The sequence below is a fragment of the Notolabrus celidotus genome, chromosome 13, assembly GCF_009762535.1.
Source record: "Notolabrus celidotus isolate fNotCel1 chromosome 13, fNotCel1.pri, whole genome shotgun sequence".
Taxonomy (NCBI): Eukaryota; Metazoa; Chordata; class Actinopteri; order Labriformes; family Labridae; genus Notolabrus; species Notolabrus celidotus.
In genome coordinates, this window is record NC_048284.1 from 5,000,150 (window position 1) to 5,019,843 (window position 19,694).

Here is a 19,694-nt window from a genome sequence, read left to right on the forward strand (position 1 = left end):
TGGGATGAGTAAAGGACTATCTTATCTTATCCTAATAATCATAATAGGAATCATAATCATAATAAGACTAAGAATAAGAATATGAATAAATAAAATAAAAATATACAAATAAATAACACAAAATCAATAACTAATCCAAATTATTATTATATTATATAATTATATAATCTGAGAACTAAATTTAGTAAACTTGGTAAGTTTTGCACTATTTAACTACTACTAAGGGATGCCATATTTCAGTTTTTAATTTTCACCTTTTTTAAACTGACTTGAATGACAAAAGAAAAAAAAAGTATATTTCAGGTTTAAAACACTGAGCATTGGTTGACATTGTGATGGACTGATTTGTGATTATTATATTTTCTAAATATATATTTTAAACTAATTTAGCTTTTTATGTAATATTAATTATTATTATTATTATTATTTTGTATGTATGTATTTATTTACTCTTTTTTTTGCGTAAAATTGTATTTATTCATTTATTTATTTTTACTCACGGAAGCCTTTATGTTTTTTTGCCTCTGAGTTTAATGGCGGCATTGTTGTTTTATTTATTTGTTTTAGTCTAATAAAAACATTAAAAAGTTATTTATTTCAGGATAATTCAAACTAAGGGACTTCTTAGCTCAAAAGTCTGTTAATCCAAAAGTTAAATATAATTTTTATCAGCAGCTTCCTGAATCTTCCTATGCTGGTAAAATCCACAAGATGGCGCCGTCCACGTTCCAAACTGAAATCTCAACGGCTACGTTTCACGCACAAGCCCCGCCCACTCAGTGACGTACCCCGGCTTCCTCTCCCCTCACAACAACAAACAGCTGGCAGCTGCTAAAGATGGCCGCCGCGACCATGGCGGGGCTCGACGCCCACAGGATGGAGGAGAAGAAGTTCGAGTATTTCTCCTCCATCAACTCCATGGCGAAGAAGATCATGCAGGAGCGGGAGAAAATCAAAGCCCAGCACGGCTCCTCGTGGGAGAAGATGTCCCCTCAGGAGCAGGACTCGGCCATCGACAACGAGATGATGGACCCTCATATCCGAGCCCGGTACGCTATGCACAGAGTGGAACGGGACGAGGTGACCTGTTACCCCAAACTGCTGATCCAGACGGGTCAGAAGATGGTCCACTTCGGAGAGGAGGTACTTTAAAGACATTTTAATTCACATTAAGACTCGTTAAAGGCTGTTAGAGGTGAGGTTAGCTTGTGTTGCTAGCTAGACACGTAGCTGTGAAAATATGCTGCATACGTCATGGCGCTGCCTGATGCGTAACCTAGCGACAGATACTAGCTAAAGGGACAATCTGACATGTTAATGTGTTAAAATATGATGAAAACTACAAAAACAAGTTAACAACAGTGTCTGTTTCTTTTCAGGATATCACCTGGCAGGATGAACACTCTGCGCCTTTCTCATGGGAAACTAAGGTGAGTGATGAGATGAAGTTTGAGTCTGACACAGGAGGTTATGTCACCATTTATTGCCATTATAATCATTATTATTATCATTGATGTAGTTTTTATCCCTAATTAATATATTCAGCTTGTTGTTGTTTAGCTGAAGTCAATACTTGTGCTACTTTGTGACCTACAAAAGTGAATCAGACCATCAGCAACAAGATCAACATCAATATTGTGATTTTTAAAGCTTTCAACCACAGCTGTCTAGTAGAGGGTGACACAGGGGTGGATTTTCACTCCTGTCTCATCCCAATCCCACAGAAAAAAATCTTGACCCGTCCCACTCCCAGTAAAATGACTCCCACTGCCATCCTACTCCCATTCAGAATGACTCCCGCTCCTGTACCCAGTGGCGGAGCCAGGGGTGGCCATGGCCATCTCTGAAAACTGATTGGCCACCCTGAAATTCTTAAACATGATTGGCTATTTCAATCAATCAATCTTTATTTATATAGCGCCAAATCACAACAAACGTTATCTCAAGACGCTTTTACAAACATAGGAGGTCTAGACCACTCTATGTCAAATTATGAACAGAGACCCAACTTCAAGACAGGGTAAGACTCAGTCTGACCCCACCTTAATCCATCATGAGCATTGCACATCGCAGTATTTAGCTAGTTACAGTGGCGAGGGAAAACTTCCTTTTAACAGGCAGAAACCTCAGGCAGAACCAGACTCATGTTAGACAGCCATCATGCCTCGACCGAGTTGGGTCTGGAAAGACAGATAGAGGGGAGTAAGAGAGAGAGGTGATAGTGATGAGACAAGTAGTAGAAGCTGTTGCCGCTGAAGTCCAGTACGTCCGTATCAGCTGGAGTCCAGGTTTTAGGTACAACTAGCAAGCCTGCATGTTGGGACTGTAGAGTTCTAGAGGGGTAATAGGGCACTATGAATAAGATAAAAAGAATAAGGCATACAAATAAAAATACAAATATAATAATACTAACAATAACATCAGCTATAAATACAAAAGAACAGCAACAACAACAAACAACAACAAAAGAACAACAAATGAACAACATCTCAGACAAATCAAACCATCAGCAACAAGATCAACATCAATATTGTGATTTTTAAAGCTTTCAACCACAGCTGTCGAGTAGAGGGTGACATGGGAGTTGATATTCACTCCTGTCCCATTCCACTCCCACAGAAAAAAATCCTGTCCCGTCCCACTCCTGGTAAAATGACTCCCGCTCCCATTCAGAATGACTCCCGCTCCTGTACCCAGTGGCGGAGCCAGGGGGTGGCCATGGCCACCTCTGAAAACTGATTGGCCACCCCTCTGGCCACCCTGAAATTCTTAAACATGATTGGCTATTTGCCATGTCAGAGGCATTACTTATATCGAAATCAGCTATTGTGTTGTTGTGTTTCAACAAGCTGCAGAGAAACTAGTTTCTTGAATATTATTTTTGTTGATGCTTTGACTTTGGACAATCATCCTCATCAGTTTTGCAATTTTTAAAGCTTTCAACCCCTGCTGTCGAGTGACTCAGCGTGCCACATAAAAGCCTTTGTTTACCTGTTCCTCCTCAAATATTCACAGTGAATTAAATATGTATGACTTTCTAAAGATAGCAGTGTGATGTCTTGTTAGAAAATACTACATACACATCACTGTTTCATTCTGTCTGTCTTTCATTGTCTGACAAAAGTGAGCTTTTTAAAGACAACTGCATCTAATATAAGATTATTGAAAGAGTAAGTAAGCATTTTAGTGTGTGTGTACATGTGTTGTTGTTTTTTTTTCAAGAATGAGACTCTGTCTTTGCCTTTACCGTCCTTGCATAGCGCTGTGTGTGTAATCCCAGCAGCAACCTCTGGCCGAGGGAATAGAAGCCAATGCAGAAGTGTTAAAAACTGCAGTCCCTCAAGTGTTCGCTTGAGGCTGGCTCCGGAAGTACCAGAAACCACATACACACAAATTGAAAAAAGCCGATCTTTGCAGCAGAAATAAACATGTTTACGGCCTAGTACAAGAGACAAGTGTAGTCTGGATAGCTCATTTCTTGATCGGCACACACTGTACGGAGGGGTGCATTTATTCATAACGCAGCAATTTCAAATCTTCAATAAGATTGCGAGTTTTCCAATATGAGAGGCACAGCTGACTTGATTGACAGGCGGGAACACTGTAGCTGTTGGCAAGGAGGCTCAAAGCCCGCCTCTTTACCTCACACTAGCTTGACAGAAGTTAGGTTGACTTCAGCATTTCCAATATGGCACCCGCTGACGATCATCTTCTAAACAGGGCTTCAGAAACAGATGGGTGACATCACGGATACTACGTCCATTATTTATACAGTCTCTAGTTTAATCTGACACAGAGTCTGCTGCTGCGTTACAGAGTACAGATACAGTGCTATTCCTGATACACTGAGAACTCAGAGGAAAACTTTTGAAATCTAGGCCAACTATTTGATAATGCAGTGGATTCACTCAATGTAGCAGATGTGGTGTTTGTTTTGCCGGTGGTCTACATCAGAGCTCTCGATCTGTGTAACAACATCAACATGCATCGATGTGTGAGCATAGAACTGCAACAGATGACAGCAGGACGATCTATCTGTCGTATCACACACCCCTAATGCAAACTGAAACTCCACCAAAGACATTTAATTGAATCAACCTGACCTTGTCCCTTCACAGCTGAACAAAGCGTGTGTAATCCCTGCTGAGTGGTAGGATATCTATGCAACCTCTGCTTTCATTTTTCAGAGCCAGCTGGACTTCAGTTTGACACCGGGCTCCTCGGAGCAGGGGGTCTCGGCCTCACAGGCGGACTCCAAGGCTGCGAAGACTCCTCATTCTGGACAGATAGGCAAGAGTACACCAGGAACCAAGGTATTTTTTTTAATCAAGTTCATTTTGAGAAACAGAACAAGTGGACTGAGACACAGTTCAGTCATCACACTGATAACTTAGTTCATGGTTTATTTATAGGAACAATATTGAGCTCACGACACAGTTAGAGAGAACGTTTTAAGTATCCTTTAAATAACCTCTCAGTGGTTGTATAATCCTCGTGGGCTGACACGACACATTTCTGCACGCCACTTTGGTTCATCCTGTTCTATTCTGTTCAAGCGGAAACAACACGGTTATTAAAACTAACATGTTACGTGATTTTCAAGGTGTCTGTCAGCGAGGGACGCCGGCCAGACGAAGAGTCATCTTTCTGGAAGATCACCTCTGAGAGGTCCCGGCTGGAGGGAGAACAAGCCGACTTCCAGTCCCTAACCCCGAGCCAGATCAAGTCCCTGGAGAAAGGAGAGAAATCCCTGCCCTCCTACCTCCGACAGGTACGCATACAAACCCTCTGAATGTTACTCCCATTAACTGGCGGCGTGTTAAAGATCAAGTAACAGCCGCGGGTACAGATTCTTCATAAATTGATGGACAGGCTTTATGTTTCTAACCTTTAACGTTTGAAAAGATTGAAAACTGAGTCTCATCCAAACACTCATCACTCGTCAAACAGAGCTCTGTGTTCTGAAATAGAATCCAGCCCGAGGCTTTCTCATGCATGGGAAAATAAATAAGACGTTAAAAGCAGGAATATGCTTTCAAAAAGCCACAATTACTAGACTCTGGTGTTCTTCATTCTCCATTTTCCTTCATAAGATACATTTCAACCAAGAGTTCCGGGGTCTTTTAGCCCCCAGAACTACTTTACCGTGAACTAAAAGGTTCCTGTGCCCTCATTGTTGTCTGTGTTCCGACCGTGGGCTGAAGTCCCGGGTAGATTGTGCAAATCAGGCCAGTGATGTATGGAGGAAATAAAAAGTAAATGCACGACACCACCAGACCAGTAGAGGGCAGTAAAACAAACACGAATGCCATCATCACAGATGACACCATAGAAGCAGACGGACAGGCAGGTATCATTATGAGCAACACAACAGTTAGCCTGTTAGCATGAAGAGACTCAGCTGGCGCTGTTTTAGATGGTGCTATATTTCATCACAGATGGATTCACTGAATCAACACGTGAGAGGAGATAAGCGCGAGAAGCAAAGACGTTTCAACACGGCTTTAAAATCCTTTTGAACTCAAAAAGCCGTGGCAGAGATCGCCCGGTGTTTTGGTTTAAACTGCGACCCTGTTAACTGGAGACTCACAGCCGGATGCGTCCCTCATAAACGTCTTTAGACGATCATTAAATATCTGATGAGGATATTGAATCTTAAAACTCCCTCTGTGTTTCAACAGCTGTGTAAACTCCACAAACACTGACACGTTCAGCTGAAGGTCTCCAGTTTACAGGGTCACTTTTAAAACCGGAACACCGGGAGAGACGCATTCACGGTGGGCTGAGAGAAGCCTACTGTTACTGAAACACCTTCCTTGTTTGTCATGCTCATAGCAGACACCATGATGTGAAGAAATCTGCTTGCTCTTGTTCTTAAAGTGTCCCTGTTATCATAAATCTACATTTACTGATTGAAACAGAAACTTGAAATATTCTTATTTTCCCTGCAGGAGACCTCCAAGGAGCCCGAGCCAGCAGAATCTCACCCTTCAGCTCCAGCACCAGCACCTGCGAGATCCATCAAGCAGCGAGCACCCAAACCCCCTGCTCCCCCGCCCCCTATCCCAGTCGCTGTCAGCGCAACGCCCGCATCCATCTCCATCTCCCCTCACCCGGTCCCTCCGGTCAGCGTGTCCTCGTCGGTCGCAGGCTGGGAGCGTTCCCAGAGCACCTTGCCGTCGGTCGGCACCACCGTGGACGAGGTGTTCTCCTCCAGCATGATGGCCAAGTCCCCGAGTCAGCCCAGCGGTGCGGAGAGAGAGAGAGGGGAAGATGGTTCGGCATCTAGTCCTACTTTTGGACAGGTGAGTTTGGATGCAGCAGTGATAATGCCAAATCCAAAATCACGTTCCTGAAGTCTGCAGAGAAAATTAAAGACAAACACCAGCTGTGATTTCTGGATATGGCCGACTGAAAGAGACTCAGCACTTAACTTATACTATAATAAGTACCGTTACAGTGAAGGCAGTGAGGCTGTCAATCATCTCTGACCATCTGATAAACAAAAACCCTTCTCTGGCATCATTTCCTTCCTCAAACAAAGTCCTCCGTTTTAAACAAATGATCCCTCGGACCAGACGAGTGAGTCTTAACTGCAGGAGAGGCATGACTGTGCAGGTACCAGCTGTAATTAACCGCCTCAGTGTGTAAGGAAAGGAAGTAAGGAGGAGGGAAAGGTTGTTTTAAAGATCGTCTCATGGAAAGGTTTGTGTCTGAGAAAATAAACATGGCGTCATCTCGGCACAACCCTGCAGAAAGGTGCCACGCTGCTGGGTTTTAAGTGTGTGTGTTTCTGTGACAGAGAGCAGAGCAGAGACACGGAAACAGTGATGTAACCTGGTTGCTACTTTCTTTCCTTTTTGACCACAGTCTAACTTCAGTTAAACCGAACCAAACAACTCAGTTTGGTGGTTCAGTATGCATCACAGCTTTTTAATCTGCACTAAACAAACAAACAAAGCAGGTTGTGTGTGCAAGCAGAACAGAAGCCTTTGTGCTTCAGGAGACAAACAATGAAAAGCGTTAGAGAGGCGAATAAAAGGGTCAAAAGATCAAATTGGCAAATTGAATAACAGTGGCCTGTTGCAGCAGCTCTGCATAAGTTGAGTCCTATGTCCTCACTAAACCAGACTTATAGTTGATGTTATAAATAGTTAGTTGTAACTTAAGTTGTGTCATTGTTTGGTTTCACCACGGAGACGTAAGGTTCACCAATAGACTGCATAAAATATGGACATAGTATCTGTGACGTCACCCATCTGTTTCTGAAGCGTTGTTTTGAGGCCAGGCAGCGGCGGCGGCGGCCATATTGCTGCTGTCGAGCCAGTGTGACGCAAAGAGGCGGAGTTTGAGCCTCCTAGCCAACAGCTACAGTGTTCACGCAGTCAGCTGTGCCTCTCATTGGAAGACTCGTAATCTCAATATCTTCGAAATTGCCGCGTTAGAACAAAATCACACACCCCCCCCTACAGTGTGTGCAGATTGAGAAATGAACTATCCAGATTACACTCGTCTTTTGTACCAGGCTGTAAACATGTTTATTTCTGCTGTAAAGATCGGCTTTTTCCGAATTATGTATATGTGACTTCCGGTACTTCCGGGTTCATCGTAACTCATCGATCGTGACATCCAAACTAATCTAAATATTGTCGCAGATATGACTTTTTCACTTGGTTTGGCCAATCAGAGAACAGCTTTTTTCTTTTTTTAAAGTTATATTTTTTAGCCATTTTAATTTTGCCTTTAATGGATAGGACAGCTGAGACAAGAGAGACAGGATATGTGGGGAGTAGAGAGTGGAGGAGGACATGCAGTAAATGGTCGAGGCTGGAATCGAACCTGCGACCTCTGCGACGAGGGCTATAGCCTCTACATATGGGGCACACTTAGACCGCTAGGCCAATGGTGCCCCTAAACAGCTTTTTTCTTAATGAGATGTTTGTTTAAGTGCTAACTCCCGTTAGCCACATTGCCTCTAAACAAGCTAAAGGCAAATCATAATGATGATAATAATAATGATACATTTTATTTTGGGCGCTTTTCAAATCACCCAAAGTCACCTTACAGATAATAAAAACATTCATCATTAAGACATCATAAAAACAAACAAACAAACAAAAAGAAAAAGTAATAAATAAAAACTAAAAACTAGTGAAGTGCAGAGAGTCCAGTTTCAAAGCCAGTTTGAAAAGGTGAGTTTTGAGTTGGGATTTGAATGATGTGATGGAGTCCGACTGCCATAACTGATGCAAACAGCAACATTAAAGGTGACATATCATGCAAAATTGACTTTTTAATGGTTCTCTACCTGAAATATGTTTCCCTGGCATGTCTACAAACCCCCCGAGAATGAAAAAAAATCCATTCTGCCCCTGTTCTGATTTCTCCACCTTTCTGTAAATGTGTGTGAAACGAGCCGTTTCAGACTTCCGTGTTTTTGTTACGTAACAACAATATCCGGTCTGTCACGGAGTCAGAGCTCGGAGCTTGTTCAGCCCATAGACTGTATAAAATAATACTGAATCCCCTCCTCCGTTTTTCATGACCTGCACACATGTGTGCTAACAAGGAGCTTAGGAGGGAGGCATGCTAGTTGTAGGCTGTCTTAATAAACACAAAGGTCGGTTTTACTCCCCACGTCTGCAGATTTGAAGATCTAGTGGATGATTTTTATTTGTCATGGATAAGTGCTAGCGCTAATTAGCATAGCTACATAGCTACATGTCGTAGCTGTAGCTGTGCACCAAGACACACGTCTACATACTGACAAATAAAACCACAAGAAACCCAGAATCTGTGACCAATCCTTCAGAAAGGTCCCGCTGCCTTTCTGGCAGAGGTCGGTTTTACTCCCCACGTCTGCAGATTTGAAGATCTAGTGGATGATTTTTATTTATCATGGATAAGTGCTAGCGCTAGTTAGCATAGCCACATAGCTACATGTTCGTAGCTGTGTACCAAGACACACGTCGACATACTGATAAATAAAACAACAAGAAACACAGAATCTGTGACCAATCCTTCAGAAAGGTCCTGCTACAGGCGCCTCTCCGTCAGGATCAGATTCTGGATCAGATTCAGAGGGTTGAAGTAATGCGGATCTCTGAGCAGCCGTGTATATTCAGCCAACATGTAAACATTAGATCAACGTGCTGTAGAGCCGAGGCACATCCACTTCCTGAGGGGGCGTGGTCAGAGAGAAAACAGAGTGTTCTGAGGAGGACTGAAGAAGAGGGTTTTTCAGGCAGACCAAAATCTGATTTCAAAGTGTTTTTTTGAGCATAAACTTTAAAGACATGTTTTGGGGACCTCTGAGGCCAATATATATTGATGAAAAAAGCGTGATATGTCACCTTTAAGTTAAAATATGACAAAGCACGTTGATAATTAATCTATAGTGTAGAGTAACAACAGTGACATCTAGTGGTGAAATCTTGAACTACAACATACGGTACATTAATATAACGGTACTCTTATGTTGTGAAGATGAACGGTGATTTTCTCTGCGCGTGGGAAATGAAAGTCCAAGTTAAGATCAGAGTCATCGTACGTTTATTATTCATGTAATCTAACACGGAGAGCGTGTTGTCGACACATCACAGCTGCTTCTCCTCATCCTTCAAATGATCCCATCTTTGAAAACAGAGCGCCATGACATACGGTCTTTAAAGGAGGACTTTACGCCGACTCAGAGCGAGGTGTAAAATTTAAGTTGGAACTATCTTAGCTGGTGCAACGCCCAAAATGTTAGGAGGGTGTAAACTCCATCCTAAATTTGAAATTACTTCCACACAGCTGGTGCAACCCAGTGCAGTTGTTTTATTATCGCCTGTCAAGATGTGCTGACGTGATTCTCCAAGCTCTGATCGACCGTGTCTAACCGCCTCTCTCTCTCTCTCTCCTCCTCGCAGTACAACACAAGCAACAACATCCTGAAGACCGGATTCGACTTCCTGGACAACTGGTAACCCACGGCCCGGACCAGTCAGCGCTCTGAATGAATCATCATTATCTTAATCATCATCATCATCATCATTCACTCCAAAGGAGGACCACACTGCCATGACCACAGAAACCCACGTCTAGATTTAAAAACCACCAGTCTATGAGTAGACCACATTACGTTCTTGTAATTATCTTCAGTGGCTTGTTAAGACATTATCTCACCGACTGTGCGCTGGTCCCCCCCAAAATCCACCATCCCACTAGAAAGCTCCCTTTACTCTCTGATTGGTTGACTCTCTTTATGTGCTTGCCAAACACCCCCCCTTTTCTCCCTCTAAGTACAGATAGCAGAACTTCAAAGACCTGCGTGTGCGTGCTCCCTGACTGTGCATTCACTCTGCTATCAGCAGGGTGCAAAGGTTGTACAAAGCTTATCTGTGTCTGTGATCCCTGTTATAAACTAAGTCACTGCCTGCACATCTACAGGGCCATCAGATACCACGAAGCTAACGTACACGCAGCCGTGAAACGCTCGATGATGGTGGCGAATCAGACTCGACTCTGATGTAGCTTTGAAAGACGTTTGAAGCGTTCATTCCTTTTTTAAAAATATGCAAATTATGAGGCACTTTGAGTAAAAGATGCATTTGTTGTTATATTTATCTGTAATGTTAAATCTTCCAGTTTCCTCCACGGTACGATGTTTCCTTGCTAGCTAGCTGGAAAGACTTAGCAGCTCATCGGCAGCTCTAGCTCAGCGATCCATGCAATATACTGTAGCACGATCAAAAGCAGCGCAAGCTAAGTCTCCTACATCTCGCTAATAATGATGCCGGCCTGTCCGTCTTCTTCTATGGCGTCATCTTTGTTGACTTACCCTCGTCTTTGTCTCACTGCCCTCTACTGGTTTGGCGGTGTAGTGAGACTTCTTCTTTTTTTCTCCGTACGTTACTGATTTGATTTGCATAATCTTCCCGGGACTTCAGCCCGTGGTCGAATGGCAGACAATGATGGCGCCACAGGAACCTGTTAGTTCCTGGAAGAGTAGTTCTGGGGGCTAAAAGTCCCCGTATGATTCTCACGGCTCCACAGGGATCGTAACGCCCCCCTTGCTCTTCCTTTTGGTAGGTCAATTCATCAGAATAACCAAATCAAAACAAACGTCATCTGAAGGCTCTTTTCAAACAGAGCAGGTCTATACCGTACTCTGTTCTATTATTAACAAAGATTCAGATTCAGACAACTTTATTGATCCCAAGAAGGGCAATTCATTTATAGCTAACCATACAACATTTAACATTTACAACACATCCATCATATATACCTGCTACAAGTCACAGGTCACAAGACCAGAGGGTCTGTGGAGGACAGCAATAAGTTAATGTAATAGATAAATAACAGTAAGATAAGACAATGATTAAAAGACAAGTCCTTGTCATAGCAATGTTATTTAAAATGACTAAAAAGACTGCCGTCTGAGTTTAAAAGCCTGATAGCAAACGGGATAAAAGATTTGGATTAACGATTCGTTCTCCTCCCGGGTGCATAAAAACGGCTAGCTGAAGGCATCAGTACAAAGACCCAACATCAAGACAGGATAAGATCCAGTCCGATCTTACAGACAGGACTCAGTCTGATCGCATCTTAATCCACCATGAGCAGAGCACTTTGCAGCATTTAGCAAGTTACAGTGGCAAGGACAAACTTCCTTTAACAGGCAGAAACCTCCAGCAGGACCAGACTCATGTTAGACGATTGGCAGAGACCGTGTTGCGTTTGGACAGAGGGAGAGAGGAGATGAAGAGAGAGAGAGATCATAGTGGTGAGAAGTATAGTAGTAGTTACTGCAGCTTGATTATGGCAAGGACAAACTTCCTTTAACAGGCAGAAACCTTGAGCAGGACCAGACTCGTGTTAGACACACATCTGCTGAGACCGTTATGGGTTTGGAAAGAGGGATAGAGGTGATGACAGTGGTGAGGCGAGTAGTAGTAGTTGTTGCAGCTGGAGTCTGGCACGTCAAACTTCCTTAAACAGGCAGAAACCTTGAGCAGGACCAGACTCATGTTAGACAGACATCTGCTGAGACCGTGTTGGAGAGAGGGATAGAGGAGACAAAGAGAGAGAGAGAGATGATAGTGGTGAGATTGATAGTAGTAGTTGTTGCAGCTGGAGTCTGGCACGTAAAACTTCCTTTAGCAGGCAGAAACCTTGGGCAGGACCAGACTCATGTTAGACAGACATCTGCTGAGACCGTGTTGGAGAGAGGGATGATAGCGGTGAGACAGATGGTAGTAGTTGTAGCAGCTGGAGTCCTTTTAAACAGGCAGAAACCTCCAGCAGGACCAGACTCATGTTAGACAAACATTTGCTGAGACCGAAAGGGGACTTCAAATCTTGTTTCCTTGGTTTGGACGCCAACACCGGTCACATCATGAAGATTTTAAAAGCCGTTTCAAAGAGAATAGATACTTTGATGCCAGAATTGTCAATCCACACCACACATGCAACTTTATTTTAAAGACCTACGGCACACTCACATATCTTAAATCACCATACCTGGCTTTAAAAGCTAAGATTTGTCTGCTTTGTTATCTCGTCTACACGTTCCAGCTGCTTGTCGTGTGAATGCACAGTCACGCCGCGAGCAGAAAGCCTTCGTGTGTAACTTTTAGACACTAAAATACTAAGCAGTTCTATATTTTGTACCGTTAGCATGTCGAACTTCTCCTCCGTGCATCCCTCTAGACCCCCTCCTCCATTTTTAATGTTTATTTTTGTTATGAAGAATTTGCTCTCTATCGTGCTTTTATTTATATTAGTTCTATATTCCTATGAATCTTTAAGAGTTTTACAGTTTAAGTAGTGCTCGGTCTTGCTTTAGGCCTCGTAGATAAAGCTCCTACTGGTACTGGAGTTCCTTGACTCTCGTGGATCATTCCCCCCACCGTCGCTTCATCTTACAAGAATATAGCAGAATGTATTCCATTTTTTACACATTCATTGAGTTAGATTGTGGTTTTTAGTTAGAGGAAAACTTGGCTTCTTAAAAAGGAATGGGAGAAAAAAATAAAAAAACAGCAGCCATGGAAGTGCTTAGACTTACTCATGGAAAACTCTGTATGTCCAGGGCTGCCATGTGAAACTGTTACAGATGTCCTGTGGGGATTTTAGCTGCTTGCCAACACTTCCTCACCAAAGTCACTATCCTCCCACGACTGTCACCTTTGACCTCAAACTTGTGCTGAGCAAATGTGGGCGTTTATAATGAAAGTTTAAAAAAAAGGCACCCAAGTGTTTCCGGTGTTTTAGATAAACAGGCAGGCATGTAGTGATTTGCACCAATTGTGTCATAGATTGAAAAAAAAAAATCCAGTTTACATGACTAGAGTACTATTTTACTGAATTTTATATTTATCTCCTGATTGTATCTTATTCTATACGTGTATATGCACTCTGCATTTTTGGGGTCACAAATTGGAAGGAAGTGAATAAAAAGATTAAAGTCAAACTGCTGTCTTGTTTTTTTTCTGTATGTTTTGTTTTTGTTTTTACCTTTTTACCTACTTGTTTTGTGATCAGTTCTTTATTATGTTGAAATGCTGAATCGTCATATTGTTATCCACAACAAAGAAAGACAAAAATTAAAGATACACAGGAGTACAGGAGAGAGGGATCATGTCTATAGCTGATGTCAGATAGGAGATAAGTAAATAGAGAGCAAAAAATAAGAAATAAATACAAGCAAACAGAGATTAAATTGTCTCTCCTGGATCACCATGGCACAAATTACAAACATAGGTAAATAAAAAGAGAAGAAAGAAAGAGAACAAACACCTTCACTCCACTCTCGCAGACAAACACACTGGTTTCTATTCATTTACAAATCCCTCACTGGTAAAACCCCGTTATATCTACAGTCACTAATCAAACTTCACAGCACAAACTGTAGCCTGCGCTCAAGCAGCCTTATCAAACTCATCCCACCCAAAGCCCGGACCTCCTTTGGTCGCACCTCCTTCCAGTTTTGCGCTGCAAATGACTGGAATCACCTTCAACGATCCCTAAAGCTGACCTCTCTCATTCCACTCGCCACTTTCAAAAAACTAATACACCCCATAACTCAACATCACTGCACTTGCTTTTAAATTGCTTTTAAGTTGTTCACTGCTGTCATATTTTTGTATTGTATTGTTCTGTCTCTAGGTTTCTCTGTATGTCCTCTCTGTTTCTTGTTTTGTCTTTTATTTATTGTCATGCCACCTGTGTTGCCTCCTCGCCCAGGTCGTTATTGCAAATGAGAATTGGTTCTCAATTAACTCACCTGGTTAAATAAATAAATAAATAAAAACCTCAACCCCATAAGTACCCTCCCACCCCAAGGACCCTTTGGATGAACAAAAACTGTTCATAGCAAAGACTTTAGAGTTTTAATGGTGTCCAACCAGCTTGTCACATTATTGGTTTTAGCATGATGTGTTTCTGTTTCCCACAATTCAATGCTGGAAACATTGATGAAATCCAACAGCCAATTCTGTACAGGTAGTGAATGGGGAGGTTTTCACCTACAAGCTATACATTTCTTGGCAGCGATGAGGCCGGCCAAAAACACCCGCCAAATCATACAAAACAATATCTGAAGACTCTTTCACAAACAGAGCAGGTCTAGACCGTACTCTATGTTCTATTATTAACAAAGACCCAACATCAAGACAGGATAAGACCCAGTCCCATCTTACAGACAGGACTCAGTCTGATCTCATCTTAATCCACCATGAGCAGAGCACTTTGCAGCATTTAGCAAGTTACAGTGGCAAGGACAAACTTCCTTTAACAGGCAGAAACCTCCAGCAGGACCAGACTCATGTTAGACACACATCTGCTGAGACCGTGTTGGGGTTGGCCAGAGGGATAGAGGAAATACAAAGAGAGAGAGAGTAGTGAGATGGATAGTTGTAGTTGTAGCAGCTGGAGTGTGGCACGTCCACAGCAGTGACTCAGAGGAACCTACGAGACAAGGGAGCTCAGGGACTCCAGAAAGGGTCTATGGTTAGTAACTTTAATGGGACAGGGAGAGTTAAGGTAAGTGATAGGCAGAGAGAGGGGATCCCAGTGTGTCAGTCTAAGCCTATAGCAGCATAACTAAGAGCTGGTCCAAGCCTGATTCAGCTCTAACTATAAGCTTTATCAAAAAGGAAAGTTTGAAGCCTACTCTTAAAAGTAGAGAGGGTGTCTGCCTCCCAGACCCTGACTGGTAGATGATTCCAAAGGAGAGGTGCAGTATTTAGCAAGTTATAGGGGCAAGGACAAACTTCCTTTAACAGGCAGAAACCTCCAGCAGGACCAGACTCATGTTAGACACACATCTGCTGAGACCGAGTTGAGGTTGGAAAGAGGGATAGAGGAGATACAGAGAGAGAGCGAGAGAGAGAGAGAGAGAGTAGTGAGACATATAGTAGTAGTTGTAGCAGCTGGAGTGTGGCACGTCCACAGCAGCGACTCAGAGGAACCTACGAGACAAGGGAGCTCAGGGACTCCAGAAAGGCCTATGGTTAGTAACTTTAATGGGACAGGGAGAGTTAAAGTAAGTGATAGGCAGAGAGAGGGGCCTATAGCAGCATAACTAAGAGCTGGTCCAAGCCTGATCCAGCTCTAACTATAAGCCTTATCAAGAAGGAAAGTTTGAAGCCTACTTTTAAAAGTGTCATGAGGACAGAAGCTACAGTCCTGACATGGTAAGACACATTTTATGTAAAGTGTGAGGTTTATAATGAATAGTAATGAATAACTTGGTGATTAGGATTTCTTCCATGCACTGTAAACAGGTAAAGGTTCAGCAGAAGGTTTCAACAACATAGCACAAAAGGAAGAGACAAAGCTAAGCAAATACTCTTTCCTTGATCAAAAATCTGGACTGTTGATCACATTCTTTTGTTCCAGGTTGGTCTCATGTTTTCCTGCCTGTTTGCATATTCATTGACCATCCTCTCTCAGTTCCATGACATCAACTCTTGCAGCTTTAATCTCCACCAGATCCAAACTGCCCTTTCTAAAAGAGGCAGGGACGAATGAGCCGTGTTCAAAAGGAAACAATCTGCTGCTCAATTGAACAGCACATTGGCCCAGATTAAAACCAGCAGGCCTCGTTCTGGTGTCTCCCTGGAGTCTAAGACAGCTGCTCCGCGGTGGGCACTTTAGGGAGGAAGAGCATAACTGTGTTTCATACATATTGCATGTATTAAAGGATAACAGGGCCATCGAGGCAGCCTGTGTTGTGTCAACATATGAAGGGAATGGTTGTGTTTTATTGAAGCCTTGAAGCTGCTACATCCTCCTGCTCACTAGAGGTTTCATAACTTTAGTAGATCAAGATTAGCCTCAACTGCAATGACTCAGGTGACTTAGGACAGTAAGTCAGACTGTGTGCAACCACAAAAGGCTTCATTACATTCTTCACGACCATTTAATACTCAAATGTTTCAAGGTCTTCAGATGAAGTGACTTAAGCTCAGAACATTAATACTTCTGGACTTGTCAGATCGCCATACACACACATGAATAAAACACACGTTCCATCAGTGGTGGTCCTCAGGTACAGTACGTTTGTGTTCATCATCCCACTCTAAACTGAGGCACCTCTGTGGAGTCCAGCGGCCTCCCTGCAGCACCAGCCAACACCTTCAGCCTCTCAATGACGGCTTTGTGCTCACTCTCAGCTATTTTCTGCAACAAATGTTTGGGGAAATGAAAATCCTTGGACAGTTTTGAACTTGGAGCAAAAATAGAAACAGGAACGGTATTGTGAAACGGTTAAGTAGAGCGAGGAGCTCGGCTTAGAAAAGACTGATTGTTGTTTTATAAGCAGGTTGTAGGGTCTGAAGTTAAAACAGTTGATTTAGGGCTTGAATTTTTGTACATTTTATTTCTAACATTTTCATACTGGCTTATTATTGTATGGACACTCCAAAATGAAACATTATTGAAATTACAACACAGAGATGAGACAAAAAATATTGCATGTATCACATTGATGCCTACTTTCATACATAGAAATGTGCAGCCGAAAATGCTGCACAGAAGAACAGAATGACAGGAAAAAAAAGAGATGGGTAAAATAATGAAAGACATAATAATAAAATACTTAAAAATAAATTAAATTAGTCTAATTAATAGAATTATTAAAATAATAAGACATAATAAAAAAAATACTTAAAATAAAATAAAATAAATACAGTAAAACTAATAAAATACATTATCATAACAAATACTTTAAAAAAATAAAGTAAAAAAAGTAAAATAATAAAGTACATAATCATAACACAAACTTAAAAATAAAATAAAGTTAAAACAGTTACATTAATAAAATAATATGACATAATCATAAAAATACTTAAAGAAAGAAAACCAATGCAGGTACATTAATAAAATAAGGAAGAGTATAAAGAAAAATTAAAAATCAGTTGAAGTAAAAAAAAAAAAAATTGATAAATACAAGAAATAAATAGATAACTTAAGAAATAGGATAATTAATGTTGTTAAAACAATGATAACATTCCTTTTTTTTTTGTGGAATAAAATCCGGTTACTTGATTTTATTTGTTGTCCAGTTGATCCATAAACCTATTAATAGAGATGTTACAATGTTACAATGTTACAATGTTACAATGTTACAATGTCATTTAGCAGACGCTTTTATCCAAAGCGACGTACATACGATAACAAGAACAACACAAGCAAAGATCTAGTCAAGAGGAAACAAGATCAGTAAGAGTAACAAAGTGCTTCAAGTCCATTTGGGTGCAGGTACTGCCAAGCAGTGTAAAGGCAATGCACAAAAATAAGTAAGGAGTTTTTTTTGTTTTTTTTCTCCCGAAATAAGGACCATCTACAATGAAGCAACCAACCAATTTAAGACCTTCCATTATTATCATCAACAATTAACATCACCACAATAATGACCAAAGTACCAAGTGCTGGGTCCCTCAAGAGCTGAACACAGATTCCCAGAGTAGAGCAGGACAGTGGAGTCAACTGTAGCTGGAAGACATGATCTGCCACTGGGGACAACAGTGGAGAACAGTCTAGCTAAGTGCATAGTGCTTCCTAAAGAGCTGGGTCTTTAGCTGTCTTTTGAAAGTAGAGAGGGACTCTGCAGATCGAATGGAGTTGGCCAATTCATTCCACCATTTAGGGGCAACAGAAGAGAAGAGTCCAGCTAGTGATTTTGAGGCCTTGTGTGTTGGAAGCACTAGGCGCTTTTCAGAGGCTGAGCGTAGCGGGCGAGAAGGGCAGTAGACCTGGATGAGGGGTTCCAGGTAAACTGGAGCGGTTTTGGTGACTGCTTTGTAAGTCATGATTAGAGTTTTGTATCTGCTGCGAGCTGCAACTGGAAGCCAGTGTAGTGAGATGAGCAGGGGAGTGACATGTGCTGTCTTAGGCTGGTTGAAGACCAGACGTGCTGCTGCTGCGTTCTGGATCATTTGCAGAGGTTTAACTGTGCCTGCCAGTAGAGAGTTGCAGTAGTCAATGTGTGACAGATGCGCATGTGTAGTTGACTCAATTAAATGTTGTCATCTTACATTAAACTAACATTTAATATTTGTATTTTTGTAGACCCACAATATCATAGCTGTGTCCAAGCTGTAGTGCAGACACCCACCACTAGCTGGGGCTGTGGATCCACTTAATGGCTACCCCTATAATGCTGTAGTGCTCTACTACCCGGATGCAAACATGCACAGATGACATCTCACAGCGTGGTTTGTCAGTATGCTGATCTAAAAAATGTTGATAGAGTTGTATGTAGGCTGTGTGTGGTTAAACTGTCATAACGATTCAACCGGAGCTGTGGGTAACCAGCACAGGTGTCTGGACATTACATTTCTGTTTAAAACACGAGGAAATGAGTCACTTTCAAGCATCCTTACGAATAATTTACAAAACAACTACCTTGGTGAAAACAAAGACTGATTCACACTGAAGTGCAGACAAGACTTTGCACAAATCTGTACTGCACCAGCTGTTGTATGAGCCGACATCCTGCAAACACATTCGCCTCTTTTTCCCTTTGAGCAGCTTTGAACTCACACTCCGAGTTTCTGCAGACGCTCCTCCCAGTCTCCTGTTCCCAAAGCCCCAGACGCTTCTCCTGGAAAGTCTGCTGGATTCTTGTGGCATTTTAACTGGCATACCTCCTAGAGTCTCACACACACACACTCATGCACAGACACACACACACAGACGCATTCTCATACAGTTTTTTCCTCTTCTTTTTACGTCATCATTTCCCCCGAACAGAGTCACAACCTCATAATTCTTCTACCACGGATTTATAATATTGTACAAAAGAAGCTTGGCATGCAGGTCTCATACTTCACCCAATTATCAGACAGTCTGTGCTTATTAGTGCTCGAGTTTACGGTGTGTTTATTACCATGGTTTGCTCCTGTGTACAAACAGGCTCTGTTTTCTGTTGGCAACAGCATTGGAAGCCAACAGAATACCGTTGCACAAACAAAGCACAGCAGGCTCTCCTGACCTCGTTAACGGTTCAGACAACTGACTGTTTGCTCCAGATGGTTTTTTGGCAGGTCAAGAATAAACTGTCATGATTTAATATGTAATGTTACACAAACAAGATGTCCTTAAAATGATGTGAATCAAACAACTGAGAGAGAGAGGGAGGTGGCATGTAAACAGATTCATCTCCATGACTACTGCACAAACTCCAAACCCCAGATGAAGACAGT

General features: G+C 42.0%; 1 protein-coding gene across 1 annotated transcript; it reads left to right on the forward strand.

The window, feature by feature from the left end:
- Positions 1-790: 790 nt before the first annotated feature.
- Positions 791-13,456, forward strand: c13h1orf198 (chromosome 13 C1orf198 homolog). Its single transcript, XM_034700054.1, has 6 exons — positions 791-1,143; positions 1,380-1,430; positions 4,188-4,313; positions 4,604-4,771; positions 5,952-6,305; positions 9,912-13,456. Exons 1-6 carry the CDS (start codon positions 838-840, stop codon positions 9,966-9,968), a joined length of 1,062 nt encoding a protein of 353 aa, XP_034555945.1. The 5' UTR covers positions 791-837; the 3' UTR covers positions 9,969-13,456.
- Positions 13,457-19,694: the final 6,238 nt, after the last annotated feature.